Source organism: Ursus arctos, unplaced genomic scaffold, assembly GCF_023065955.2.
Source record: "Ursus arctos isolate Adak ecotype North America unplaced genomic scaffold, UrsArc2.0 scaffold_10, whole genome shotgun sequence".
NCBI classification, from domain to species: Eukaryota; Metazoa; Chordata; class Mammalia; order Carnivora; family Ursidae; genus Ursus; species Ursus arctos.
The window spans coordinates 397,989-425,538 of NW_026622764.1; the positions used below are offsets into that span (position 1 = coordinate 397,989).

The 27,550-nt window shown below is 54.1% G+C and overlaps 1 protein-coding gene and 1 long non-coding RNA gene across 4 annotated transcripts in view; both read left to right on the forward strand.

Moving 5' to 3' along the window:
• Positions 1–5,280: 5,280 nt before the first annotated feature.
• Positions 5,281–11,214, forward strand: LOC130542694 (uncharacterized). Its single transcript, XR_008957410.1, has 2 exons — positions 5,281–5,515; positions 5,622–11,214. It is a non-coding gene; the product is annotated as an uncharacterized LOC130542694 (long non-coding RNA).
• Positions 11,215–19,105: 7,891 nt separating this feature from the next.
• Positions 19,106–27,550, forward strand: part of GAS6 (growth arrest specific 6) — a 35,802-nt gene continuing 27,357 nt past the window's right edge. The window contains exons 1-2 of one of the 3 annotated variants that reach the window (XM_057306925.1): positions 19,106–19,372; positions 19,625–19,791. In XM_057306925.1, the coding sequence (XP_057162908.1) occupies positions 19,294–19,372; positions 19,625–19,791 (246 nt within the window). In that variant the 5' untranslated portion in view covers positions 19,106–19,293. Of the gene's footprint in view, positions 19,373–19,624; positions 19,792–27,550 lie in introns of those variants that run through there. The other 2 variants (XM_026488745.4, XM_044380168.3) reach the window with 2 other exon arrangements.

Consider the following 27,550-nt stretch of genomic DNA (forward strand, 5'->3'; position numbering starts at 1 on the left):
CCAGCCCAGACCTGCTCTGATGAGGGAGGAAGGGGGGAGAAAGGTCAGCAGGGAAGGGGAACAGGCTGCACCCATAACCCGTGTGCCGTCAGCCTGAATCTCAGCATGGTTTGCGCAGTTGTACGTTGCAAATGAATACAAGGAGCAAAGTGTCCCAAGGACTCTTTCGTCATCAATCCCTATGGAGCATTGAGAAGACATCCACTGTCCTAGCACACAATATTATTGTAACCGTTATTACGACGGTGATGGCTTTTTACCGCACAGGTCTACTGGACGGCGACACTGGCCCCAGGCCTCCCCCTGGGGCCCTGACACCTGGCCGTTGTGACCAGTGCCGGCCAGGCCACCTTGGGACCTGAGACAGAAGGAAAAATGTGCAGACACTTTTATGTATGTTCTAATAGTTTTCCTGGAGCATTGAAGTATTTGAGAAAGATACTGAACAACCTAAAAGGACGTATGTTAAAACTCACAATGTTACGTTTAAATATTTTATTTATTCCAAAAAGAAAATTTATTATTTAACTTTATCAGATTTATTAATTTTTTAAAATTATGTGATGTTACTCGCCATACAGTACATCTTTAGCTTTTGATGTAAAGTTCCATGATTCGTTGCGTATAACACCCAGTGCTCCACGCAATACGTGCCCTCCTTACTACCCATCACCAGCCTATCCCATTCCCACACCCCCTCCCCTCTGAAGCCCTCAGTTTGTTTCCCGGAGTCCATAGTCTCTCATGGTTCATCTCCCCCTCTGTTTACTGCCCCCCCTTCATTTTTTCCCTTCCTTCTCCTAATGTCCTCCACTGTATTCCTTATGTTCCACAAATGAGTGAAACCATATAATTGTCTTCTCTGCTTGATGTATTTCACTTAGCATAATCCCCTCCTGGTCCATCCATGTCAGTGCAAATGGTGGGTATTCATCCTTTCTGATGGCTGAGTAATATTCCATTGTATAGATGAACCACTTCTTTATCCATTCATCTGTTGAAGGACATCTTGGCTCCATCCACAGTTGGGCTATTGTGGACATTGCTGTTATGAACATTGGGGTGCAGGTGCCCCTTCTTTTCACTACACCTGTATCTTTAGGGTAAATACCCAGTAGTGCAATTGCTGGGTAGTAGGGTAGCTGTATTTTTAATGTCTTGAGGGACCTCCACACTGTTTTCCAAAGTGGCTGTACCAGCTTGCATTCCCACCAACAATGTAGGAGGGATCCCCTTTCTCCACATCCTCGCCAACATTTATTGTTTCCTGCCATGTCAGTTTTTGCCGTTCTAACTGGCATAAGGTGATATCTCAATGTGGTTTTGATTTGAATTTCCCTGATGGCTAATGATGTTGAATATTTTTTCATGTGTCTGTTAGCCAATCATATGTCTTCTTTGGAGAAGTGTCTGTTCATGTCTTCTGCCCATTTTTTGACTTGATTATTTGTTTTTTTGGGTGTTGAGTTTGAGAGGCTCTTTATAGATCTTGGATACCAGCCCTTTATCTGAAGTGTCATTTGCAAATATTTTCTCCCATTCTGTGGGTTGCCTCTTAGTTTTGTTGACTGTTTCCTTTGCTGTGCAGAAGCTTTTTACCTTGATGAAGTTTCAATAGTTCATTTTTGCTTTTGTTTCCCTTGCCTTTGGAGACGTGTCATGAAAGAGGTTGCTGTGGCCGATGTCAAAGAGATTACAGCCTATGTTCTCCTCTAGGATTTTGATGGATTCCTGTCTCACATCGAGGTCTTTCATCCATTTGGAGTCTATTTTTGTGTATGGTGTGAGAGAGTGGTCGAGGTTCATTCTTCTGTATTTAGCTGTCCAATTTTCCCAGCACTGTTTATTGAAGAGACTGTCTTTTTTCCATTGGATATTTTTTCCTGATTTGTTGAAGATTAGTTGACCATAGAGTTGAGGGTCCATATCTGGCCTCTCTATTCTGTTCCATTGGTGTGTGTGTCTGTTTTTGTGCCAGTACCATGCTGTCTTGGTGATCACAGCTTTGTAATATAGCTTGAAATCAGGCAACGTGTTGCCCCCAGCTTTGTTTTTCTTTTTCAACATTGCCTTGGTGATTCGGGATTTCCTGGTTTCATACAAATTTTAGGATTGTTTGTTCCAGCTCTTTGAAAAATGCCAGTGGTATTTGAATAGGGATTTCATTGAAAGTGTAGATTGCTCTAGGCATTATTGACATTTTAACAATGTTTATTCTTCCTATCCATGATCATGGAATGTTTTTCCATCTTTTTGTGTCTTCCTCAATGTCTTTCATAAGTGTTGTGGAGTTTCTAGAGCACAGATCCTTTACTTCTTTGGTTAGGGTTATTCCTAGGCATCCTACGGCTCTTGTTGTGACTGTGAAAGGAATCAGCTCCCTAACTTCTCTGTCTACGGTTACATTGCTCGCGTACAGGAAAGCAGCTGATTTCTGCGCATTGATTTTGTGTCCTGCACATGACTGAGGTGCTGTATGAGTTTTAACGGAATGGAAATAAAGGCACCAATAATATTTTCAAAATGGGCTTCTGGAAAAAAATTAACCATCGACTGAAAACAAGACGTGAAAACGAGCGTGTGGATGTACGCGTGGCGCGTGGGAAATGCAGCGGCGCTACTCACCACAGCCGGACAGTGGACACCAGCCAGATGTCCCTCCGTCACCGAGCAGACCAGATGTGGTCTGTCCACACAACAGAGTGCTACCCAGCCGTGAAGGGAGCACAGCTCTGGCGCAGTCGGCACCATGGGAGCATCTGGGCAACGTCGGCCGCGCGCAACAAGCCACCCAAGAGCCACACACCGCTGAATGCTGTTCCGAGAAGGCCCAGGAGAGGTGAGTCTGCAGACGGGACACAGACGTGGGGCTGCCAGGCGCTGGGCGGGGGCAGGGAGTGGCTGCTCGTGATGGAATGTTCCCGAACTAGGGAGAGGTGCCTTGTGGATTCACTAAATGCCCTGAACTGTTCATAGTGCAATGACTGATTCTATGGGACTCCACCTGAATGAGTTATTTTTTTAAGATGTCTCACACACAAACAGGGAGTTGAGTTAGGATTGGCTGGCTGGTCGGCCCGACGGCCGACCCGGCAGGGACAGGACACAGTCCCAGCGGCAGGGTGGAGATGCCGGTCCATGCACAAGGTGGCGGTGCCCCCGCTCCACCACCTGTGGCAGGAGGGACTAGAGAGGGACGGCAGACCCCACAGAACTGGATTCCCATTCTGTTCAGCTGCTTCAGCACCGAGTCGGGCCTCTGACCCACACTTGTGCCATGAAATCAACAGAAGCAAAGTGCGACTGAAGCCCCGGACGCACAGCAGACGGTGGAGTCACAAACACAGTGGTGGGGGAGCCCCCGCGGCCCTCTGACCCCACGGTTCCTGCGTCCAGTGCCCTGCCCAACGCTGGGCACGTAGTCCCCTCACGACTTTATCAGGACTCATCGTTTCCTGGGCCTGCACGCAGAGAAAGGCAAATGAGCAGGGCAGTAGCGGAGAGACAATGTGTTCAGCCCCGGCCCAGAAAATCCAGACAGCTCGGTGGGCGTGGCCACACCCCTACTTGACAGGGGCGCACAGGGGAAGCGCTCCTCCTGCGTTTCACACGCGCTCCAAGAGCCTGCCATGCGCGGAGCACGGTTTCTTGCAGAATCTCTCTGCATCTTTTGACCTTCGCGCAGCCCAGAGGGGCGTCAGCCCCCCAGGGAGGGAAGCGGCCAGCGGCAGGGCACCGGCACAGGAGGAGGGGAGGGGGGAGGGGGAGGAGGAGGGGGGAGGGGAGGGGGGAGAAGGAAGCAGCAGCAGCTGGCGTTTGTCGCCTTGGCTCCAGCCTCTGCGCCCTCACACACACGAGCAGATTGAACATCCCGAACCGGCACGGCCTGTGGCCGCAGCGGATCCAACGTCAGCCAGTGTGTTTGGTGAAGTCCCCGGACATCACTAGCTGATTCCCGTCCCCAGGATGGGCAGCTGTCGGTGCTTGCCCCAGTCCCGCTGCGCCCTGCGCTCTGCCCGACCCTGACTCACTGGCCGCGTCCCAAACCCTGCGCACCTGGAAGGGGGGCAGGCCTGCTGCGCGCCGAGGACGAGGGGACCTCCGCGCGGCCTCTGAAGGAAACGGGAGGCGCTGGCCTCTAGGATCGAGTCGCTGCCGCTTGTAAGTAACAGACTCCAGGGGGTGAGGTGGACCCTGGGACGTGCTGCTGTCCTTCCGCAGGAGCCGGGCCGCGGGAGCCCGGAGGCAGGGGCCGGGGGGCCTGCACCTGCTCGCAGCCCTGGGGCAGCCCAGCTGCAGGTCTGAGGGGCCCCGAGCACTGAACAGGAGCAAATTCCACCTGCACATCGTCCATGACGGGGTCACGGGTCACGGGTCACGGGGGTAGGGTGGGGGCGGGGTCCTCACTGTAAATTCTAAGAATTGGACCACGCTCTTTGGTCCCATCTGGAGTGTCTTGCAGACGCCATGGTCCACACATCTATTCTCGCGGACTCTCGAAACTGCAACAAGAGTCCCCTTATTTTCTGTTCAGCCTCAAGTAAAGAATTGTCCGGCAGACAGACCCTCTGTGGAAATGAGGGGTCTCGGCGTCTCCACGCTCACGGCCGTGAAGTCGCTACCTGGTGACGTGTCAACTCCTCGTGAGGGCATTCGGCCTGTAAGCGGACTCTCCTGTTGGCTGAATCACGATTTGGCCGCTGGTACGGGGTCCCCACGATGCGTTCCGACGTGTGCGCTGGACGAGGGTCACTGTCCACGTCAAGAAGAGGATCTGGCCTCCCTGTCACGCTGGGGTCCCCTCCCGAGCTCACCCCCAGGCCTAGGTCACCAGCCGAGCCAAGTGCCCTGTCACACATTCACTACTGGACATGAATCGCGGACTCGGACCCTAGGTTACATGTGGACTCACAGACCTTGTCCAGCGAAGAGGCAAGTAATTTCTGCCACCAGAAAAGATAACTTCTATAAATATGGATGTATCTGTACAGTTACTCCTAGACGTTTATTAAATAGATATTGAAAATATAATAGTAAAAAGTATGTAGATATTTAAAACACCTTATTATTTAGTCATATAACTAATAATGAATAAATGGAATTAGCTAATATCAAATAAATAAATAATTAAATAAATTAGTATTAAATAAATATTTATGGTGGGGGTTTTTATAAATAACTATTTAATAATCATTAATAAATTAAACTTTATTATTTAAATATTAATATAAATATATCAAATATAAATTTATATATATTTAATCTTTTTTTTTATTTGAGAGAGAGAGAGAGAACACAAGCAGGGAGAGCTGCAGAGGGAGAAGAAGGAGAAGCACACTCCTCACTGAGCAGGGAGCCTGAGCAGGACTCGATCCCAAGACCCTGGGATCACGACCTGAGCTAAAGGCAGACGCGTCACCGACGGAGCCCCCCAGGAGCCCTGTGTTTAATATCTGTAATGGCCTTGAAGGACATCACCCAGTTTGTGTCCGACCCAGCAGCCTCGCTCCGACAGGTGAGCACCCACTTTCCTGAAAGCCTGTTCCAACCAGCTGTGCCGACTTGCTGGTCCCTCATTAGTGAGCTGACAGATCTCTGACACTTCTCATTGTCTGTGTCAGGTTGTGACACTTGGAAACCACACTTGGTCACGGACCCGTGAGACGGAAGGACAGACCATGACCCGAAGGCAGCTTGGGCCGGAGCATCCAGAGATGGGTCCACTCCTGGCTCTGCTGTCCTCGGGACGTGCCCGGACTGTCCCTGCTCTGTATCCTGCCAACCAGTGGGACAGGCTGCATGTGCCCCCACGGGACATGCTGAGACCCTGACCCTCCGCAGCTCAGGTGCAGGGGGTGTGCTCACTGGAGCGGGTGAGCGGGGTGGGTGCTAACCCGCCAGGACAGGCGTCCTGAAAGAGGGCAGAGACACCAGAGGGAGCCTGAAGTTACGTGCCTCCAAGCCAAGGGCTCCAGCAAGCTGCAGGAGCTGGAGGAGTCAGGCAGAGCCCCTCGAGCCTCTGGAGGGAGGACAGCCCTGCAACACCTTGATTTGGGACGGGTGGCCTCCACCACCGGAAACGCACGCTCCTGCTGTTTTAGGCACCCTGCCCTCCCGCCCGCGGCTGTGGTCCTTGGCTGCGGCGGCCCTGAGACGCTGGCGGGTCCCGTGTGCACGACCTTCCTGAGGTCATGGTCCGGCTGGCTGTGGAGGGGGGTTGCAGGTCACCGAGGAGCCTGGAACATCACTGCCGGGTGGCCGGCCTCAGAGACGACAAACCAGGTCTGGGGGGGGCACAGCTGGGTCAATGTCAAAGCTCATACAGCTGCTGTCCAAAGTTATATTTTCAGATCTTTTCAGCTCTACGCCAAAGCAGTTTTTAAATTTAATTAAAGCAACCTCAGCAGGCTGGGCCCGTGTCAGCACTTGTGGGAGACACGCCCCTCTGTTCGCTCTGTCTCTGTTGGAGCGAAGTGACCGGGACTTATACCCACGGTGCACTGCTGTCACGAGTGTCCTCAAAGCTGAGGTCATGACACGCTCTGGCCCTCCCGGATGGCCTGCTCACCGCTGTGCAGTGGTTGGAAGGGTGCTGCCCCCGCAGGGCTGTGCCAGGTTCTTCCCCCTGGAAAGATGCGCCGGGTGATGTGCAGGAGGGAGGCACGAGCTGACTTCATCCCACCGGACGCCCGCACCTCCCTCCCACATGGACTCTGACCCCGGCCCCGCACAGGCCCGTCTACTTGGTTCCGCTCCCTCATCAAAGAAGGGAGGCTTCTGAGAGTTTCGGGGACTTGGAAATTCTCTCGTGAATGCTGCTCTCCCTTGTTTCTATCAGGGAAACTGCGGGAGAGAGAGCTTCATGGCCCCAAGTGCTCCCAGGGAGACCGACAGGCGCCCTCTGGAAGCCCACCGTCCCAGAGACGACGGAGGACGACAAAGCCCCAGACGCTTGGGCGGCCTCGTGCGCTGGGCTGGGGCTCAGAACTCACTCAGGGCTTTCTGCAGAAAATCCAAATCACCTCCTGATTTTGGAAAGTCAATGAGCCAACTCTGCGTCCAGAGGCAGTTGTCCTACCGGCCTAATTTCCTAGATGAATAAACGGAGTCACATGACTTTCAAAGACCCTCACGGCTCTTGCAGACAGAAGATGGAACAATCCGAAAAGTAACCAGTAATTCTCGCCAGCAAAGAAAACATCCTAATCACCTTTGCAAGTAGGGCTTTTCAGCCTGAGACATCTACCGTGTCCCACGTGCCCCACACGGGACGGAACTCAGGAGGGACGGCCCAGGGGAGGCGTTCCGTGGAGCCAGGGCAGCGCTCCGGGGGCAGGGCCTCCTCACGGCCGTGCCCTTCCTGTGTCCTAGAAGTCCCTCTCCAGGCCAGAGCCAGTGCTCGCCCTCGGAGGGCTAGCGGACACGTGTAAGCGGTGCTTATGATTACTGTGACACAAAACACGGCAAGTGCAGACACCGCTGCACATCCCAGGCCCGTCTGCAGCCTGCAGGCCCGAGGGCCAGGGTCTCTGCACACAGGGCTCACGAGTGGGTCCCAAGACTCCGGCCCCTCCCTCCCTCTTACAGCTTTGCCCCAGGCCCTGCGTTCTGAGGCTACAGTTCCGACTCCCCCAGAAACACCTGCTCACGGCTTTCCGCCAGGAGGACACTTCCCGAGATACAGCCTCTCTGTCAGGCCTGTGAACCCGAGTCCCCACAAGAGTCCAGGCGTGCCCTGCCCTGGCCCGTCTTGGTGGACTGCACAACCCTTCACTGCCCCCTCAGGCCTTGGTTTCCCACACTTCCCACGGGCTCTCCCACCCAGTGGGTGTTCTGTCTCCTTCCTTCTGGTGCCTCAAAGAAACTTGAACTGTAAATTCCTGAGGGGATGGCACTTGTGTTTTGCACGTGGAGAACTCCGTCACAGTCAGCTGGGGGCTGGAAGGATCTGCCCGTCCAAACCAACACAGTCCCCTTGGTGCTTCTGTTCCCTATGGTGGGCTGGATGGGTCCCACCTGCCATCCAAGAAGGTCCAAATGCCCCCGCTGGGAACACCACCCCTCTCCCTTCCTTCCCTGCTTCTTCTCCTGGTCAGACGCACTCGGGACGCTCTCTGTGGGACAGTCTGTGAGTGGGCTCGTCTGTGTCGGGCGGGGCGTTCAGCACCCCCGGCTCTGTCCTCAACGTGCCAGTGATGGTCCCGAATCACAGCGATACCGAGTGACGCCCCCAGGGTCCCCTCTGGGCGCCTCCACGAGGACTCTGCCAGCACACGTGCCCTTCCTTCTGCTCTCTCCCCGATCTTCCCCTGACCCCCAGAGGAAAACCATGTGGAATGGGAAGGGGGTCCAGAGGAGGGAGGCCAGGCGTGAAGGGAGGGCCGGCAGTCGGAGGAGCCCAGGAGGCCCAGCAAACCGGTCTTAAGACAAATCCAGCTCATGTGGGTGTGTGTCTGTTCTGGTTTGCCCAGCCTGGGAGGCCTGGGTCACAGGCCACACACCCTAACACCGACCGGCAGCCGTGAGCGCGTCAGGCTCGGAGTCCATCCCCTTGGGCTGCAGACTCGGGTTAGCAGTGGTCTGACTTTCGTCTGGGGCAACCCGAGGTCATCTTTTCCAGGAGCCACAGGAGCGGAGCACCTTGTCCTCAGAACATTATCAAGAAGCCTCTTGAGCTGTCGTGTGCCCAGAATGACGGGCTTTGCGTCTTACTGGGACGAGCGCAGCCCCCTTCTCAGCTCAGGTAAGAGGACTCGAGCGAAGCCGACCCGAGCCCACCCGTGAGCACAGTCTCCGAGTCCTGAGCGTGGTGGCAGCACTCCCGGCGTCCTGTCCTGACAGACAGCACCTGACTCCCCGAGATTCCACGGCTCCATGTCCCAGCTGTGAGCCCAGCTGTGGCGCGTCCCTGCTCTCAGCATGGCCCTGGCCCGTCGCTGGCCCGAGAAAAGGAAGGCAGGTACGTGGCCACGCTGGCTGAGCCCCATCTCTGCGTTGGGGAGGCCTCATGTGGCCCCACGGAGTTCTCTTGGCCTCAGTGTCTTCCAGCTGCGTTCCACCAGCCAGCACGTCCACGTCAGAGCAGATGCAGCCTCGGGGGCGAGGAGTCTGGCGCGTCCACGCCGGAGCAGCCGCGCCGGGTGCAGAATCCACTCCTGCTGAGAGACGAGAAAGGCTCATGGGAGGGACACGCTCCTGAGGGCTGTCGGCACAGACGTAAGCCCTTCACTCGTGGAAAGAACCGGCAAGATGGGCACGTAGAGAAAGTTACTGAGTCGCACTGAATGTAACACAGAAAACACAAGAAGCGGATGGTCGCGCTGTGCCCGCGGAGACGCAGGAAACACCACGTGACACCGGTGCCCCCACCCCAGCCCACGGCTCCGGCACCGCAGTGCAAGGCCTGCCCTGCGGGCTCGTTCTCCTCTGGGGTGGGCCGTTCCGGCTGCTGGAGGCGTGTTTGCAGCACCGGGCCCCACTCAGCACCCCGCCAGGCATGACTCCCAAAACCACCTGCAGACATCTCCCTGTGGCCCCCGGGCTGCCCGCACTGAGATCCCTGCACTGACGCTGCGGGGCGTGAGCAGACGCGTGGGGCGTGAAGAGTGCGCTCCCGCCTCGGGGCTCCGCGAGTTAGATGCCGGACACTGACTTCGGCCGCGGTGGTGATTGCAGGGTCGTGGGACCAGCTCCCCCACCCCACAGGGCTCTGCGCCGAGCGTGGAGCCTGCTTAGGGTTCTCTCTCTCCCTCTCCTCTGCCCCTCCCGGGTCACGGTTAGGGTAACAGGAAGGGTTTCTGCCGGAGCAGAGACTGACGTCTACTCTGAAACCTGGCATTCGACGACTGGTTACTTCGTTACCACAGTAGCCCAGTCCCCAAGACTCTCACTCTTCACAAGCCTGCCCAGCAGGGCAGTGTGACGAGAACAGTAAGAACGGCGGTCACCGAACGGGTAACGTGGCTGAATGCTGACGATGCCCAGGCCCTCGACCAAGGGCTCCACCTGCATTCACGGTTCCCGTTCTCAGGACAGCGCTATTGGCCCCTTTTATGGACGGAGAGACTGAGGCAGGGAGAGACGGGGTCTCACAGACACAGGACCTCTGCCCCCCACCCCCGACCCACCAGCACACAGACCTTTGATGAGGCAGGAAGGAGGCTGATTGTGCATCACGGGAACCGTGAGATAAAACAACACACACTAGAGAAAGCTGTCGGGGTCATCGCCCAAAGAACGGGGTCGCCGGAGATCAAGAATCTAGCTTGCCACCGAGCTGGCGGGTTGCTAATGACACCGGCAAGTGTGTGTGCGTGTGGCCCCGGGCCACGGGTCTCTCATCTGTCGGCTGGGGAGAATCCCACGTCTTCCTGCCTCCTGCCCATGTCGTCAAGGTCAACAGCAGGATGCATAAATCAGGGGACGTGGAGATCTGCACAAATGTAAGGCATCACGTTGCTGAGGAACCAAGCACTCCCAGGGCTCAAGGGGCCCGACCCGCCCACACTGCGGCCTGCCTCTGCCCCAGGCAGGCAAGAGCGGCCGGGTTCAGTGGGGCGACCGGCAGCCACGTCTCAAACATTCTAGGACAGCACAGGCTCCAAGTGTTGGCACCCGGCACCCTGGAAAGTCCCGGAAATGTCAGTATTTCAACAAAGAGCGACCGGACAGATCACACTGCAATACTGGGGGCCACAGGAAGGGGGGGCCGAAGGGGGTGAGGCAAACCCCGGATGCGCAGACAGGTGTGCGAGCTTGCCCCACGGGCGGGGTCCGGGCGTCCACAGGCCCTGCGCGTCCTCTCCACACCAGCAAACAGTGAACGGCTGCTCTGAGCCCCCGGGCGCCTCCCAACCGCCTTCCCGGCTTTCCTGCAGGCTGATGTCCCAGGCCGCCCACTGCGGTCTGCCACCGGCCCTCTCTGCGCCTCCTCTGGGGCCAGGTTGCCTTGATGCCGAGGAGACAAGGGCAGATCCCTCCTGGACCCTTCCTACAGTCAGACGTGAGGGACCCGCAGCAGAGCCAGACCGAGAAGGGCCCACAGCAGCAGGGTCGAGCTACTTTCCCTCAATCTAAGATCTGCTGCAGTGTACTCAGTTACTTCCCTAACTGTAATTACTGGAGATGCTAACTGGGTACGGAAAGGTGACCATTTTCGAGTGGGCCTTGCGAAGTGTATCTTTGTCACAGTAATAAAAGTGAAAGTGTACACAAGGTTGTGTGGGGCTCGGAGGGAGAGCAGAAGCCGGACGAGGAAGCTCGCGTGAACCGTCATTCCGTCAGACGGTCACTGCAGCAAAGGGCAGAGCAAACCCCACAAAATCACGCTTGCATTTCCAGCCATTAAAACACACATCCAAGCCAACTTACATACTTTTCCAACAAATATTTTTATCAGCCAGAGGGGAACATTTTTCTGAAAAAGTTATTGTTCTGGAAGCTCTAAAAATGTAAACTTTCATATTACGGTGCACTTACCTGCACCTCCAATACAAACCACTTTTCTTCTAGGTAAGGGGCACCCATTGCAGTTTGCCTGCCGGCACTTTCCCTTTAGGAGCTCTTCCCTGCCCTGAAGGGCTGTTGGTCAAACAGCACGACCCAGTTGGAGCTGGACAGATGCAGCCAGGAGTGGGAGCGCGGCAGTGATCGCAGCAGGAGGCCTGCCCGAGGAGCCTCTGGGTGCAAGGGTGTGGCCAGCCTCAGCAGCCGCACGGTCCCTACCACTCACACAGGAAACAACAACTGCAGGACAGCGAGAAGCTGGGCCATGATGTCGCCAGAACCCTGAGGTCAGCACAGGCCTGGGCTGGTCAGTGACCCAAACCAGCACATTCCCATTTGCAGCGTAAGCACATCTGTGTTGGGTTTGTGTACATGTGGGACTGGCCCTGATACACGTGTCACTGAAATGCTCCAGTCTCAGGGCAGCTACCCCTGGGCGCTGACATGAGAGGGCAGGCGCATTGGAACGATGCTTTTCCCCCAGACCTGCAAGTCACGGAGGGGATGCCACCTGACTGTCCTTGTCTGTCCAGCTGCACCCACTCCCTGCCCGTGGTCCTCAGCCTCCACGAGGTCCCCTGTGCGGGCTACTTACTATAGCAGTTCTCCTGTGCTGACCTGAAGATAGGAATGTCTTTGGATTGGTTGGCAGGAGCCCCTCCAGCTACCATCTACGTTGTTAGACCAACAGAGACGCTGTCGCTCCTCTCTTCTCTCATGAGACCAGCAGGGAGTCAGGAGTGGGAGCTGCATGGCTATAGCTGGGCCAGGGGAGCACAGACAGGGAGCTCCCATCCACCATCATTTCATTGTCACACCATGCCCCAAGAGTCAGGAAGCGTATGCTATTTTGTAGATAAGGGAATTTTTTTAAGTCATCTCTACACCCAACATGGGGCGCAAACTCATGACCCTGAGATCAAAAGTCATAAGCTCTACAGGCCGAGCCAGCCAGGCGCGTGACAGGTAAGGAAATCTGGGGTGAGGAAAAGTGCTTTGCCAGAGATCACTGGAGTGGAGGCGGTACTCTATCCATCCAGCTGAAGGTCCCTCTCCTCCCACCGTGCACCTCCTTCCTGCCGTCTTTGCTGCGCACTCACCAGGACCAGGCCTGGGCCTCAGGCGAGTCTGAGGCTGTATGCTTCAGATGAAGGAGGAGCTGACCAGGCTACAGTAGGCCACCTTGCCTGGAAACAGATGTTGCTTCTACACGAAGATCCCTATGGCATTCCATAAAACCACTGACGTGGGAACATTCGGCACAAAATCCCTTGTAAGTCACAGGCTGCAAAGGGATCCCCAAGGGGACAGTGTGGGGAGTAACCTTCTTGGGATACTCCAAGCTGAGGGGGTCTGGGACCTAGGACTTTTGACGTTAAAACTGGAAACTTCCCTGAAAAACTGGCACAAGTCAGTCCCCATCAGGGAAGACCCCGGAGGACTTATCCATGAAAGGACTTTCATCTTCATGAGGTCTGACCGTCTTCGTTCACTACGGGAAGTAGCGTTTTCCAGACTCTGACCACAACCCACAGTAATAAGTATACTTTACATCTGATCCAGCCCACAGTACATATTGTAGAAATGAAGGACTCCTATCCAATAAAACTCTGATACCCTCTGTGCTAAAACCACTGCTTAACAAAACACTAAACTCTGTTAAATTAAAAACTCACCAGGGGTGCCTGGGTGGCTTAGTCAGTTGGGCATCCAACTCTTTATTTCAGCTTGGGTCGTGGTCTCAGGGTCATAGGATCGAGCCCCACGTTGGGCTCCACGCTCAGCAGGGAGTCTGCTTGGGATGCTCTCTCTCCCTCTCCCTCTGCCCCTCCCCCTGCTCTTGCTCTCTCTAGAAATAAATAAATAAATAAATAAATAAATAAATAAATAAATATAGTAAGTAAGTCTTAAAAAAACCCCACTAAACTGGGGGGTTGCAAAACATGCTTTAAAAAAAAAAAACCTTCATTAACATATGATGGGGACCTCTGCTTCTGGACAAGACAGAGTAACAGAGAGTAGACTTACCTTCCTGCCTGGAACAACTGAACCACCAGACACGTGCACTGGAAATTAGATAACAAAGGAGTGAAGCCTGGGGGACAGGAGATAGATGAGGTGGACCCTGGGAGTGCCCAGGTCACTACCTAGATGGAGAGGTGAGGTTGCTGGGCATCAAGAAGCCACCCGTGCAGAGCCGCCAACTGCCTGAGAAGGACGGGGTCGTGCAGAGAGCACTGCAGAGACCCCCCAGGTCTTCAGCTGATCATCACGAGGAGATGAAGGTGGGCCGGACTAAGCTATGATGTTCAGTACGTTGGGCGTATTACATGCATTTTTAACTTTTATGTTCAATTTATGCTGGGTTTATCAGGCTATAACCCCATTGTAAGTTGAGGAAGATTTGTATTAGAAAAGATGTAAGACTTCAACTTGATGACCTCAGCTTCTATCTTAAGAAACTAGATGAAGAAAATAAAATAAAATGCAGTGTAAACAGAAGAAAGAAAACTATTAAAATTAGATTGGATAATGATAAAATAGAAAACAAAAATAATAGAGAAATAACATTAAACCAAGAGCTGGTTATTTGAGATCGATACAGTTGTTGAAACTCTAGCCAGAATGATGCAGACAAAAAGATAAAAGACACGAATTATCAATATTGAGAATGAGAGAGGTATTGTCACTACAGATCTACAAATATTAAAAGAATATTATGACTAAGTTTATGCCAATATATGCAACAACTTAGAAGAAATAGCAAATGTCTTCAACGGCACAAACTACCAAAGCTCACTCATGAAGAAACAGGTAACCCAAACAACCTTAGGTCTGTGAAAGAAATTGAATTTATACCTTCCCACAAAGAAAATTCCAGGTATGCATGGCATTACTGATAAATTTTGTCAGTCATTTAAGGAACAAGTAACACAAATTGTACACAAACTCTTCCCATTAAACTGAATAGGAAGAAGCACTTAACAACTTATTCTATGAGGCCAGCGTTTGTTGGGTGCCAAACCAGACAAAGACAAGACAAGACAAGAAAATACTGTTGGGATGCATGGGTGGATTAGTTGGTTGGGCGTCTGCCTTCGGCTCAGGTCACGATCCCCGGGTCCTGGGTTTGAGTCCCACGTCGGGCTCCTTGCTCTGTGGGGAGCCTGCTTCTCCCCCTGCCTGCTGTTCTCCCTGCTTGTGCCTTCTCTCTCACGGCATCAAATAAATGATAAAACCTCAGAAAGAAAGAAAGAAAGAAAGAAAGAAAGAAAGAAAGAAAGAAAAAGAAAGAAAGAAAATACTCTCACAAACTCTCAAATATTGACAAAACAATACATCATAACGAGGTGAAGTTCTTGCCAGGGATGCAAGGTTGACTTAACATTTGAAAATCAATCAAGGTAATTCGCATATTAATGAGTGGAAAAACAAAAAAATATGATTGTCTCAACAGATGCAGAAAAAGCATTTGCCAAAATCCAATATCCATTTCTTTATATTTCTTTATTTATTTTTCCAATATCCATTTCTAATGAAAAAACTCAGAAAATTAGAAACGGAACCTCATCTTCATGAAAAGCACCTATGAAATTCCTACAGCTGACGTCATACTTATGGTGAAAGACTGAATTGGGTCCACCTAGCATCAGGATCCACTGTCACCATTTCTAGTCAACGTCGTAGCAGAGGTTGCTGGACAGCCAATAAGGCAAGAAAAGAAGTAAAAAGCATCCAGACTTGAAAGGAGATTTGCTATATTTATAGACAATGTGATCATCAATATAAAAAATTCTACTGAATCTACCAGAAAACATTGAAGCTAATAGTTTAGTTAAGCAAAGTTGTAGGATAAAAGATAAATATACAAAAAGCAAATATTTAAACTATCAGAAATTGAAATTGTAAAATCCCATTTACAATAGGATGGAAAAATGTGAAATATGTGGGATTGAATTCAAAGTGGATCATAGTTCTAAATGTAAAATTTAAATCTATAAAACTTCTTGGGACGCCTGGGTAGCACAGTCGTTAGGCGTCTGCCTTCGGCTCAGGGCGTGATCCCGGTGTTCCGGGATCGAGTCCCACATCGGGCTCCTCCGCTGGGAGCCTGCTTCTTCCTCTCCCACTCCCCTGCTGTGTTCCCTCTCTCGCTGGCTCTCTCTATCTCTGTCAAATAAATAAATAAAAAATCTTTAAAAATAATCTATAAAACTTCTTGAAGAAAATATTTGTGACCTTGGGCTAGGCAAATACAATATGAAAAGCAGTATTCATTTAAAAAATAATAACCTGTACTTCAAAATTAAGAAGAGAAAGAGCAGAGTTTCATTGTTTAATAGAATGAAAAACCAAGTCACAGACTGGAATAAATATTTGCAAATCACAATCTGACACAGAACTTGTGTCTGGAAGATGTACAGAACTCTCAAAACTCAGGAAAACACGTCAATGATTGGAAAAGCAAAGAGCCCAAGTAAAAGACAAGACAATAAAATTAAAATGGACATTTCACCAAAGAATGTATTTGGATGGCAATAAGCATGTTAAAATTTGCTCAGCATCCTTAGTTATTACAAAAATGCAAATTCAAGTCACAAGGGAATACCACTGCAGACCTGCTAGGATGGCTAGAATTAAAAAGACCAAGCTCGGCAAGTGTGGGTGGGGTAGGGAGCGACTCAAATACCTGCATAGTGCTGGTGGAAACATTAAATGGTAATTCACTTTGAAAAAGTTTGTCAGTTTCTTAAAAAGTTAAATACCTACCACAGTCCAATGTTACGTCCTCTACATTTCCTCAAGAGAAATAAGAGCTTATGTGTATACAATAACTTATACACAAATGCTCACAGCCGCTTTGTCGATAATAATCAATACCTGGAAACGAGCCAATGTCCAGCAGCAGGCAGGTGCTAAACAAGTTATGGCATATCCATACAACAGAATACTACTGACCAAAAATAAAAGGGGGGGGGGATAAACTATCAATACAGGCAACAAAGCAGGTGAATCTGAGAATAGATACGCCAGTGAAAAGCCGGGAAAAAAGTGCATGCTGTATGATTCCTTTTATGTAAAATTCCGGAAAATGCAAACTCTTCTACGGTGACAGGAAGTGGGCCAGTGATTTTGCCTAGGAGTGGAGGTGAGGGGGGCAGGGACTCGCAGGAGGGAAGAATTACCACCTTTGGAATTACCACGAGGAAATGTTTTTGAGTGATGGCAACGTTCCTATCTTGAGTGTGGGGGGTGGTTTTACAGATATATACCTTCATCCCAGGTAGTCAAAACTTGTTACACTTTATCATATTTCCGTATGCCTCAGTAAAGCTGCTTTAAAAACAAAGAAAACCTAACACGATTGATCTGGTCAGCACCCAGCGCACTCCCTTTTAAGACAAACTGGCAAGCGCTCAACTCAATTTATTGAGTGGAGACATCAGTGAATGGTCCCAGTGCTTTGAAACCATCATCACCCACAGATGTGATGGTGGACGGGAGAACGCAGAGCTTTCATTTCCCTACAAACACGTCTTTCCCATACCCCCACTTTGACCCCACCTCCACACTTCCATCCCACTTTATCCCTGGCTAGAGGACCCACTGGCTTTCCATCTCTGACCACAGACGGGTTGGTGGTCCATACAGAGCGTCTATCGCCCTGGGTCTAACCTGCCCCTTGTGGAGGTGAGCTCCCTCGTCATTGATATTTCAGGGTATATAATATAGGGCCTGACAACTCTTTCCAGTTTTGTTTTTATTTATTTATGTATTTATTTATTTATTTATTTGACAGAGAGAGACAGCCAGCGAGAGAGGGAACACAAGCAGGGGGAGTGGGAGAGGAAGAAGCAGGCTCATAGCAGAGGAGCCTGACGTGGGGCTCGATCCCAGAACGCCGGGATCACGCCCTGAGCCGAAGGCAGACGCTTAACAGCTGTGCCACCCAGGCGCCCCAACCAGTTTTGGAGATCATTATCCAAATTGTTCCTTGTCTATTTTCTATTTCCGCCTTAGAGCGAATTTTCTGCATTGGTAACAGAGTTAGCTTGGGTCAGACACTTCCCTTGCTCCCTGCACTTGCTTTCTGCGTCCTGCAGTGATCCAAATGGGCCAGTGAGTGTGAAGGCGTTTTATTAAACCAAGTCTCTACATTATGGGAGGTGCTGGGGTTACTGAGATACCAACTCAGTACAGGGGGGGAATGGGGAAGAGGGAGGAGGGGCTCGAGGGCCAGGCCAACAGGTCAAGGCCCCTTCTGGTAGGGATCACGCTAATGCGTGGTCACCTGAAGCAGTGAGTCCACGCCCAGCGTCCCTCCCAGAGGGACACAGAGAGGCCATAACACTCACTCTTACTGGGATCAAACTCAGAATTCCAAGAACTCTATAAACTCTCTTCACCAAACACACACAAGTGAGAAATGATTGCACACACTTCCTGAAATCTATCCACAGGCCAAGGGTCTGGAACCCTAACAGAAGTGCAATTAATTAGTTAGAGATCTGTGTAAATACACACTCCAGAATGCATCGTCCCTCCCAGATTTTTGAAACCAGCGCTTCTCCTTAAGAACAGCAGGAAAATTAGCGTACTGCTCTGAGCTCACGGCTTTGCAGGCTGCTTTCATCCCTTGCTGGCGGAGGGATCACAGGTGCAGATGACTTACCTATTAAATTGTTAATGCTCTTTGAAGAGCGCCCTCATCAAAGTTCACCTCCCCAATTTAACACATTAATGCTCATTAACCCCACCTTCAAACCTTGACCTCAAAGAATCCACAGCAAGGACATTCATTCTCCCACCACAGAAGGTGAGGAGAAACTGAGGTCCGGACTCTCCACGTTGAGCCCACAAGAACCATGAGCGCGCATTCCGGGGTGCGGGGGAGGGGTCAGCTCCGCAGCGGGCGCTGCGCAGGGCGGGGTCCAGGCCGCTGGGCTCCCTGCCCGCGTGGGTCCCCCGAGCGGGCTGCTGTGTTTTGGTTTTGTTTGTGTGTGTGTTTTGCCCGTGACTTTGCGAAACATCCCGGAGGAGAGACAGAAAGTCTTGGTCTCTGAGAACGAGCACAATGTTGCTCTCAGCTTAAGTATCTCCTGGGAAACCTCAAGGTTTTCAATGTCATCATTATGGGAAACAGATTACAAAAGGAAATAACTTCATCTCACGCCCTGGGCCTCGCTGGGATTCGGTGTGACCGAAGTTTGTCTTTTCTTCGGTGGTTTTGAGCCTTGAGAAAACGTGCTCAAGGATGAAGAATCCAAAAACGATGCGGTGGATTTGGGTTGGGGGTGGCGATGGTGGGGCGAGACCGGGCTTTGAATCTGGCACCTGCCCGGTCACCTCGTACCTGGCCGTGACTTCTTTCCGCTGACCCCAGCCCCGATTAAACACCCCAGGCGCGGATCTGGGAGCAGCTCTGGGTCCTGGACGCACCGCTCCAAGCAGCCACGTCCGGGGGACCCGTTCCCCCGGGATCTCTGATCTCCGGGGCGAAAACCTGCTCCCGCGCCGGGCGCGGGGGGGAACCGGCGCGCCCCGCCCCCGCGCGGCCCCGAGGCCGGTCCTGCCCGCGCGCCCCGCCCCGGCCCCGGCCGCGAGCGCCGAGGTGCCGCCGCCGCCGGGATGTGACCTTCAGAGCCGCCTGCACGGGATGACCGGAGCCACCGCCCCGCGGCGCCCGCGGCTCGCCACGGCCTCCCGGGTGCTCTGAGCGCGCGCGCTCCCGGCCCGGTCCTCGTCCCCCCGGCCCTCGCCCCGCGCTCGCCCCGGCCCGGCCCCGCCATGCCGCCGCCGCCCGGGCCCGCCGCCGCCCTGGGCGCCGCGCTGCTGCTGCTGCTGCTGGCCTCCGAGTCCGCGCACAGTGAGTACCAAGCGGGGCCGGACCGGGAGCCCCCCTCCCCCCCGCAGAGGACCCCGCCGCCCCCAGGTGCCGGGGCAGCGCCGGTGCCTGCTCCCCGCGTCCCCCAGGCCCCGCGTCCCCGGGCCCGCGCGCTGCAGCAGCATCCCCGGGCAGGCGGCTGGGAGGACGGAGCGTACGGGGCGGGGTTGACGGCGTGTCCCCGTTCCGTCCCCGCTCTCTCCCGGCGCCGTCCTCCCGCCCGCGTTCGGGCAGCCGTGATGCTACGGGCGCGCGAGGCGGCGCAGTTCCTGCGGCCCCGGCAGCGACGCGCCTACCAGGTCTTCGAGGAGGCCAAGCAGGGCCACCTGGAGAGGGAGTGCATTGAGGAGCTGTGCAGCCAGGAGGAGGCCCGGGAAGTGTTCGAGAACGACCCCGAGACGGTGAGCGCGCGGGCGCCTTGGGATTCGGGGCTGTTTGGGACCGTGGTGCGGCGCGTTAAGGCCGCCAGAGTACCTGGAGCGCTGTCCCCGCAGCGCTGCACTGGGAACACCTGATCCATGCGCATTGCTGGGGAGCCCCGGGTTGCCTCCCACGCAGACTTGCCTTCCAGACTGCGCAGTGAGCCACTCATGCTGGGGGGACCGTGCTGAGGTCATGTCTCACACCTAGAATCCTTGAACACCATTCAGAAGTGGTGGAAGCACAGGGTCATAGGGGACCCCCAGCCCCACCCTCAAGCTTCCTCCACACCTTTTGAGCCCCGTTCGTCCTGGTGACGCCAGGTGCCCCCACAGCTGTTAGCAGATGTGTAAGTGGGTCCTCTTGAGACCTTCAGTTATCTTCCCTCAGCAGGCCTCTGGAGGCAGCCACTTTATTTATTTATTTAAAGATTTATTTATTTGAGAGAGAGAAAGAGAGAGAAAGAATCTCAAGCAGACTCCCAGCTGAGCCCTGAGCCCTTTGCGGGGCTGGATCTCAGGACCCTGAGATCTCCACTCTAAGGGAAACCAAGAGTCAGGTGCTCAACCAACTGCCCCACCCAGGCCCCCTGAAGGCAGCCCTTTAAAGGAAATACAGAATATACAACGCCTCTATGTTTTTAGGATGTAAAAGAAATACGATGTTTAAAAACCCAAACAGCTTCTTACCCCTCCCCCCCATGGACTGGAAGTGAGATGTGGACCCCCCACAGCCCCTTGACCCTCCTCGAGGGGGGATGGAGTGTGTGCTTGAAAGAGGAACTGAGAGATGTGGAGTGTGGAACTGCTTGCCACAGCAGGTCCCAAAATACCACTACAGGAATAGGACCGGAGCGTATGAGGGGGGTGGGCAGGGGGGCTGGGGTCAGGGGCCCGGCCAGGGTGACCCGTGTATGGGGCCTTTCAGCAAGGTGCTCTTTGGAAGCAGCTGGTGACTCCAGGAGCCTGGCTGTGCTGGCTCAGGACACATTTCTATTAATAATGTCCTTGGGGAATGTGGGGCGGCAGGCAGCCAGCTGCAGGGAGCAGCCCGTGTGCACTCAGCATCTGTGCAGGGACCTGCCCTCCTGCAGGAGGGGACCCAGGGGACCCTGCATGGGTATCTGTCCTGGGGCAAATGCCTTTGGAAAGTGGAGTGTGGAAATTGGATGGACTCTGTACCATGAGGTCAGGGTGATTTCACAGCTGTTTTTTGTTCTACCAGAATTTTTCTTTTAAAGAATTCTGGGATGAGATAAACCTTGCATGCAGTAAACGGATGGCTCTGTGTGGCCCACATAGGCTTTTATTTTCACTTGTATTTCTCATCAGTGGGCATGACAACCCCTTTTCGGCCCTTTCTGAAGCAAGCTTGAACAGGTTGGCCAGCCCCGAGCGGTTCTCCTTGGGCAAGTCATTGCCATGGGGCCGCTTCCGGAAGGTTGTTTTCCCCAGGGCCACTGCCCTCCGAGTTCCCAGCAGAACGGTTTCAGTGCTGCTGTAAGGAACAGGGTTACTGATCTTCTCTGGCCTGTTTTCCAGTTTCTTTAATGATGAATCCTGGTGGCCCAATGAGTCATTCACTGCAGAGGATTGCTGAGGGCCTAGCAGCAGGGCCGAGTGCCTGGCCACCAGGCAACTGTGGGATGGTGTGATGGGGGCAGGGCGCTCCCCCAACCCAGACCTGTACAGAGACCATGGGATAGGGCTCACAGGGGACAAGAGTTTGGGCCAACGAGGCTACCACCCACCCCTACCAGCCCCTGCCCAGCCAGGCACACTCGCCCAGGACAGCAAGGCCCTGACCTGGCTTTTCCTTGTTGGATGGACATACTGTGCAGTAACCACAGTGTCCTTCTTCCCAGAGCTTTAATCCCCTCTCTGGTTTTAACGGCTTTTATGTTTTAATTATAACTTTATTTATAAATGTCTGCTACAAAAGCAAGAAAGGGAAAGCACGCTCATGATCCCGTGGTTTTAATGCAAACCCATGCTCTCTGGGCGAGTTCCTGCCCGGGACGTCACGGCCACCCTTGCGACCTCGGCCTGTCATCCCTACAGCCAGCCCAGCGTGGACTTGTCAACCTCTCTCCTAGCAAAGCCATCCATAACTTTCCAGGATTCTGTCCTCCTTACCAGCTCCTAGCTGCAGTAGTCCCTGCGTCTTCCCCTTTATTTACCAGTTTCCTAGGTCCTTTGGTGTCTTTCCCCAAGGTCAGTTGGGTTGCAGACCCTTCATTTCAACCTGTTCTTGAATAGACTGTAGTGAAGACCGTTTGCTCTGTTGTCTGGATTTGGCCCTTTGGCATGTGGAATGCTGGGAGAAGCTGGGCTAGGGATAGGGGTCACCCTCACCACCATGGGGGGGGGGGGGCTCTGGAAGCAGCCAGCCTGTCTCCAGTGCCCGGCTCAGCGGGAGCCATCCACGACCCCCAGCCATGGCTCTGGCTTTGGTGGAGTTCATAACACCGCTCTTTCCTGCTGATTTCCTGCTGATGGTGAAGGCAGTGCTGCCCCCCTGGTCCATTCCCAGGGTTCTGGGGGCACACTGGTGAGTGACCCCAGGGAGGGAAAGGGGGGGAGCTGAGCCCTGCCCCCCAGGCTGGGCGGGCTTGAGCACCTGGAGCCAACTCTGGGCTGCAAACGCACGTTCCAGGGTTCGGAGGCTTCTGCGAGAGCTCTGATTGCGTGCTGGGTGTTCCTGCCGGCTCTGGATTATTCCAGACTAGGCTCTCCTCCTCTTTGGGAAGGGATGTGACCCTCACAGCAGGTAGCTTCTAGCACAATGGCTCCTTCCTGGTTCCAGGGTTATCACACACCTATGCTGGAAAGGAAGGGGACCTGGGGGGCCTTCCTGACTCCCAGGCATCCTGGCCACCCGCCCGCTTCCCTCCTGGGGGCAGATGTCCCGGGGGAGTGTCCCAGGCGCCCCATTGTTGCCACCACCAGCCCTCCTCTGCAGGGCTCCGGCGGAGTTAGGTTCCCTGCTTATCTGTTTCCTCTCACGCGGTTACTCTCCCTGCCTGGCATTTCCCTCTCGCTCGCTTGTCTGTGGTCCAGCTTTCCACACAAGACCCCAGCTGTCTCTCCGGGCTTCTTCTAAGCTCACCGGAGGCTAGCCCAGCGGAGTCACCTTCTACTTAAAGCCTTTAAGGCAGGCAGGTGCCAGACGCCGAATGCCATCGCCGTAATCAGGCTTTGCTTCCGGAAAGGGTTCTGGACAAAAGGCTTAGCCAGCCCCGCCTGACCTGCCGCCCAGATGCGTTTCTCTACCTCACAGCGCCTGGGTGTCTGGCCCTCGCAGCCAGCTGCGGCCTGCTGGTACAAGAAAAACTCCAGGCCCTAGTTCGGACCCACCACCTCGTTCAACTGGAGCTACAGGCAGTAGGCCGGAGGCATACCTGGAGGGCCTCACAGCTCGGTGACCGCTGGCCTGTGCTTGAGCTCCCGCGAGTCCACCCCCAGTCTCTCTCCATGTCTGTCTCTGTCTCTGGGGGGGGACCCGGTGGTGGTGGTGGAGGGCTTTAGGGGCACAGTCAGCTTCAAAGTGCTGCAGCCCTGGCCTCCAAGGACACCTGTCTTCCTGAGACGCCACGTTCTTTAGGGACAGCTTGGGGACAGGCGTCCCTATGGAGACGAAAGCCTCTCCCTCAAGTCCCCTTGCTGGGGTGGCCTATGGCTGTGACCTCCAGGATAGCCTCTAGCTGCCCCCTTGCCCCCATGCCCCACCACTGCCTTGAGAGCAGCCCCCAGTGTGCACAGCCCCCCCCACACACACTCTTCCCTATGCAACCTTGGGGGTGCCCTGCGCAGGCCCGGCCCATCTCCTTCCTTGGGGTTCTCAGGGGAAGCAGCTCCTGCTCCCACCGACCCCTGTGGATTGAGGCCTTCCCTCCTGGCCCCTCTCCTTCTTGGGCGTCTGCCCCTGGAAGGCCCTGGGGAAGCCAGTCCCAGGGACTGGTTTTGCTTTTTCTGAGCTGGCTCCTGCTTCGCCCAGAAGCCGGTGGACAGGCTGGTGAGACAGGACCGGCACCCGCAGGCCTGCCGCCCCACTTTGTTGCCCCATACTCCTTTGACTCCCAGGAGCCTGTAGGGACTTACTGGGGTCTCCAGCCCTAATAACAGACCAGGCCCTGTGGATGGCACGTCGTCCTTGCCAGTGGGCCCAACATCTGCAGAAAAGCAATTAAAGACATTTTTGGAAAACACTGAACGTCTGCCTTTGTTATTTAGGAACAAAACAGCCTTTTGAGAATCCGGTACTTATGGCCTGTTCCTTGAGATTCCAAGTAGCTGGGGCCAGGCCATTGCAAACACTTCCCAGGCCGTCCATCTGCTCCGGCACCGCTGGCAGGCCCCCCTTGCTCTCCTCTTCCCTAAGGCCCGAAGTGGGGGCTGTTTCTTGATGCAGCCTCTGTCGCGGCCCAGGGGGTGGTGTCCGACGTCGGCAACGCTCGGTGCCCCCGCGGTGCGCGTCCAGGGGCCCCGTGCAAACCCGGTTTTGACCCTGACCCAGTACAGTTCGTTGAAAGTGTTATAACTTTTAGAAGTGGAGGAATTCGGGAACCACATCACAAATGATTTATCGTTCAGATGAGATATGACCTGTGACTAGTATTTGTTTTCTCAGACTTCGTTTTTCAAACTTGAGAATTGTTTGTTCCTGGTGTTAGTGCCCATGGTAATAACACACATTTTTTCCACATCTGTCCCCCAAACCTGCCATCTGACCTGGTTTGTGAGGGCCTGTTCTTGGAACGTTGAGCTCTGTGGAAATCAGACAGCAGGAATCTGCCAGGCCCTGGGGGCGGCCCGTGCCGACCACCGCTGCAGCCGCACGCGTGCACACGGGGGCCGCTGAGGCTGGGCCGCCGCGCGGCTGGCATGACTGACGGCTGCAGGTGCAGCCCTGGGCGACCCGGAACCTGTTAGGACGTTGCTGTTGGAGGATGTCGGGAGCCAGGGGTGTGAGTGTGTGCTTCCCCTGCCCTGTTGTGTAGCGGACCCTAGGTTCCAAGGCAGACCCGCCGTTTGTGACAGAAGAATCACCTTGGTCTGAGCTGAGTGCGTGCGGCCGCTGCGTTCCTGCGATGAGTGATCGGGGCTGCTCCGCGTACGCGCCGCGCTTCTCCGGTGCCAGACGCATAGTGAAACACCATGAGTTCGCGTGAATCCAGACAGGCACCAAAATGCACTTAAACTTCCCTTTCCTAAGCCAGGAACAAACTTCGCAGTAGCGTCTGTCACAGAATCATAGGCCGTGGTGGTGGGCCCTCATCCCAGATGCTCCTGAAACGGAGGCCCCAGAATTTATGTGGGGACTTACCCAAGTTAGCTCTTCAGTGGGAGGACGCAGATGGAAACTCAGGTCCCTGGGCTCCAAGGTCAGCATGTTAGCACTGAAGTGGCTGACCTTCAGAGGTGAGAAGTGTCTGCACGGCCTGCTACTCGGTGACTCCCACGTGGTTACATTTCATCCTAGAACTGATTATGAAAAGGGCCCCCAAACCCCAGCTTTCTAGCAGGCTGTAGCCACTCCCGGGGCCCCACTGGCTCAGGCCCCTGTCCTTGTCGTGCCAGTGTGTGTTGGGCACCAGGGGACGGTCCTGGGGGCTGTGGGGGCGTATGCAGCTGCAGGCCTCAACTTTCAGCCCTGCAACTGAGTGGTAATGCCCAGGATTTTGTCCCCACAGGAATTCCCAACAACAAGCATGCACATTAGCGTCTGAGGAGGGAGGAGGAACACCACGGCCTTGTGGAGTGTTTCCGGGGCCTACCCCCTTGCAGGGCGGGCCCAGAGGTGCTCTGGGCTCAACAGGGGCTGGGGAGCTGCCCAGCAAGGGCAGGGGTGCCGTGTTTCCTTCTGTCCTGTGGAATGCTTAAGCAGGCACGCGGTTTAGAGAATCTTAGGAGATGAATTTGGGAGGAAGAAAGGAAAGAAGGATTTTGCTTAGAAAAACATGCACAGACTGAGAGGTTCTGGCCTAGGGGATTGAGAACCCTTTGGGGTCATGCAGGCTGAGGGCCTGAGCTCGCCCGCTGATAGCAGGAATCTCTCTGAGAGCCGTCACAAACACAGCGAGACCTCGGCTGCGAGTTCCTCCAGGAAGGGCAAAAGCCGGAAAGCAAAAGCCTCAGTAAGAGCAATTCAAGTTGTCGTGACTTTGACAAGTTCTTCCCTTAGAAGTCAAGTTTGCTAGCAAGACAACACTAAGGTCAAAGGATTAGTCAGTTTTTCTCTCCCTTTCTCATGGAAAACGCCTTATATTTGTATCATGTAAATAAGCAAAGTTAATGTGACACACAAGTCTCAGCCTGCTTTGTTAAGTAGTTTAAAGATTTTTGGAAGCAAAAGGCCGTTATTTATTAAAGGAAGTAATACATTCTTAATTTACTGAAAACGAGCGGCCGCTGTTATGCTGTAACGTGTAACTGCTGTTACGTTGTGCAAATCCAGATAGAAGTCCTAGTAAGAGTCACGCTGAGCTGACGCAGGCGTGTTTCAGCCGCGCTGGCCGCAAGCGGCCCCTAAGTCCCCGACGCTTCTCAGGGCGGGAATCTGGGGGAGCCGCGTGCAGGGCGCCCCGCAGCATCAGTGCCAGAAGCTGTCTCGGTTCCCCTGGTTCACCGCGTCCCTGCAAGGACCTCACTGGCCTCTGAGGAGCTCAAAGAGTTAAAGGAGATTTGGACATGAAGGTATTTACGAGCTGTCAGTTGCCAACTTCTAGAATCTTCCCAGCTGCACGCGGTCCTGTTCATAAGCTACATCAGGGTGACCGTGCTCAGTCCACGCTCTGAGCCCAGGTAATGTTTCTGTCTTGATAATGTACATTTTGACCGACTAGGCTTGTGTGGTTTTTGACCATTTTTGGAAGGCAGCTCTGCTCTCCAAGTGTGGGGTTGGGTAGAGAGACCAGCACGAACCCCACCGAGCCTCAGAGAAGGCGTCGGGGAAGAAGTGCGCAGGATGGCCCTCGGAGGGGATTCCGGAGCTGTGGGCTGGGCAGGTCACAGTGTTTGTGGAGCTGGGATTCCAGAAAGGACTGTGCTGAGGTAGGGGAGGAGGGGGCAGGTCGACAGCCCACAGGTGACTGCCCCAGGGGGAGGGAGGGTGGGCAGCTCCCTGCTGCGCTTGACTTTTGCCCCATGGAGGGCTCTGGGGGCGCAGACCCTGCCAGGCAGACTGGGGTCCCAGTGGTCATGCAGGGCAGAGGCTGAGGGAAGGTTCTGTGCACAAATGGGAATTCTCAAGGATTTCACCAGCCACCTCTCTGCTGTGCTTTCCTGCGGTCCCCTTCTTAGTGAAGGGGCGATCCGGGTGACGACATAATTAAGGAGCAGAGACGGGGGAGGTCCTGTCACGGAAACACTGTCCTATGGTTTCAGCTCACATTAGAGGAAAGTGGACAGAACGTGTCCTTGGGCACAGGCTCCCGTGTTTATAACCCTCAGGGAACAGGAGCGTGGGAGAATGGCGTCTGACGGGAAGGCTGGGTTCGTTGGAGCGCTCCACTGTTTACACGGGGATGAGCTCTCGCAGGTGGGCTCTCGGCCAGGACCAGCGTGCTGAACCTCCTGGAGCCAGGCGCTCTCCCATAGATGGGGAGCGAGCACCACACAGGGCTGCTTCACTCACGGGCGGTCCTTGCCAGTGGTGGTGACGACTCAGTCGTTGAGTCTCACATGCACCGTGGCTCATCGCCCTCTGGGAGGGTAGGGCCCTTGGGATGAATAGCAGAAA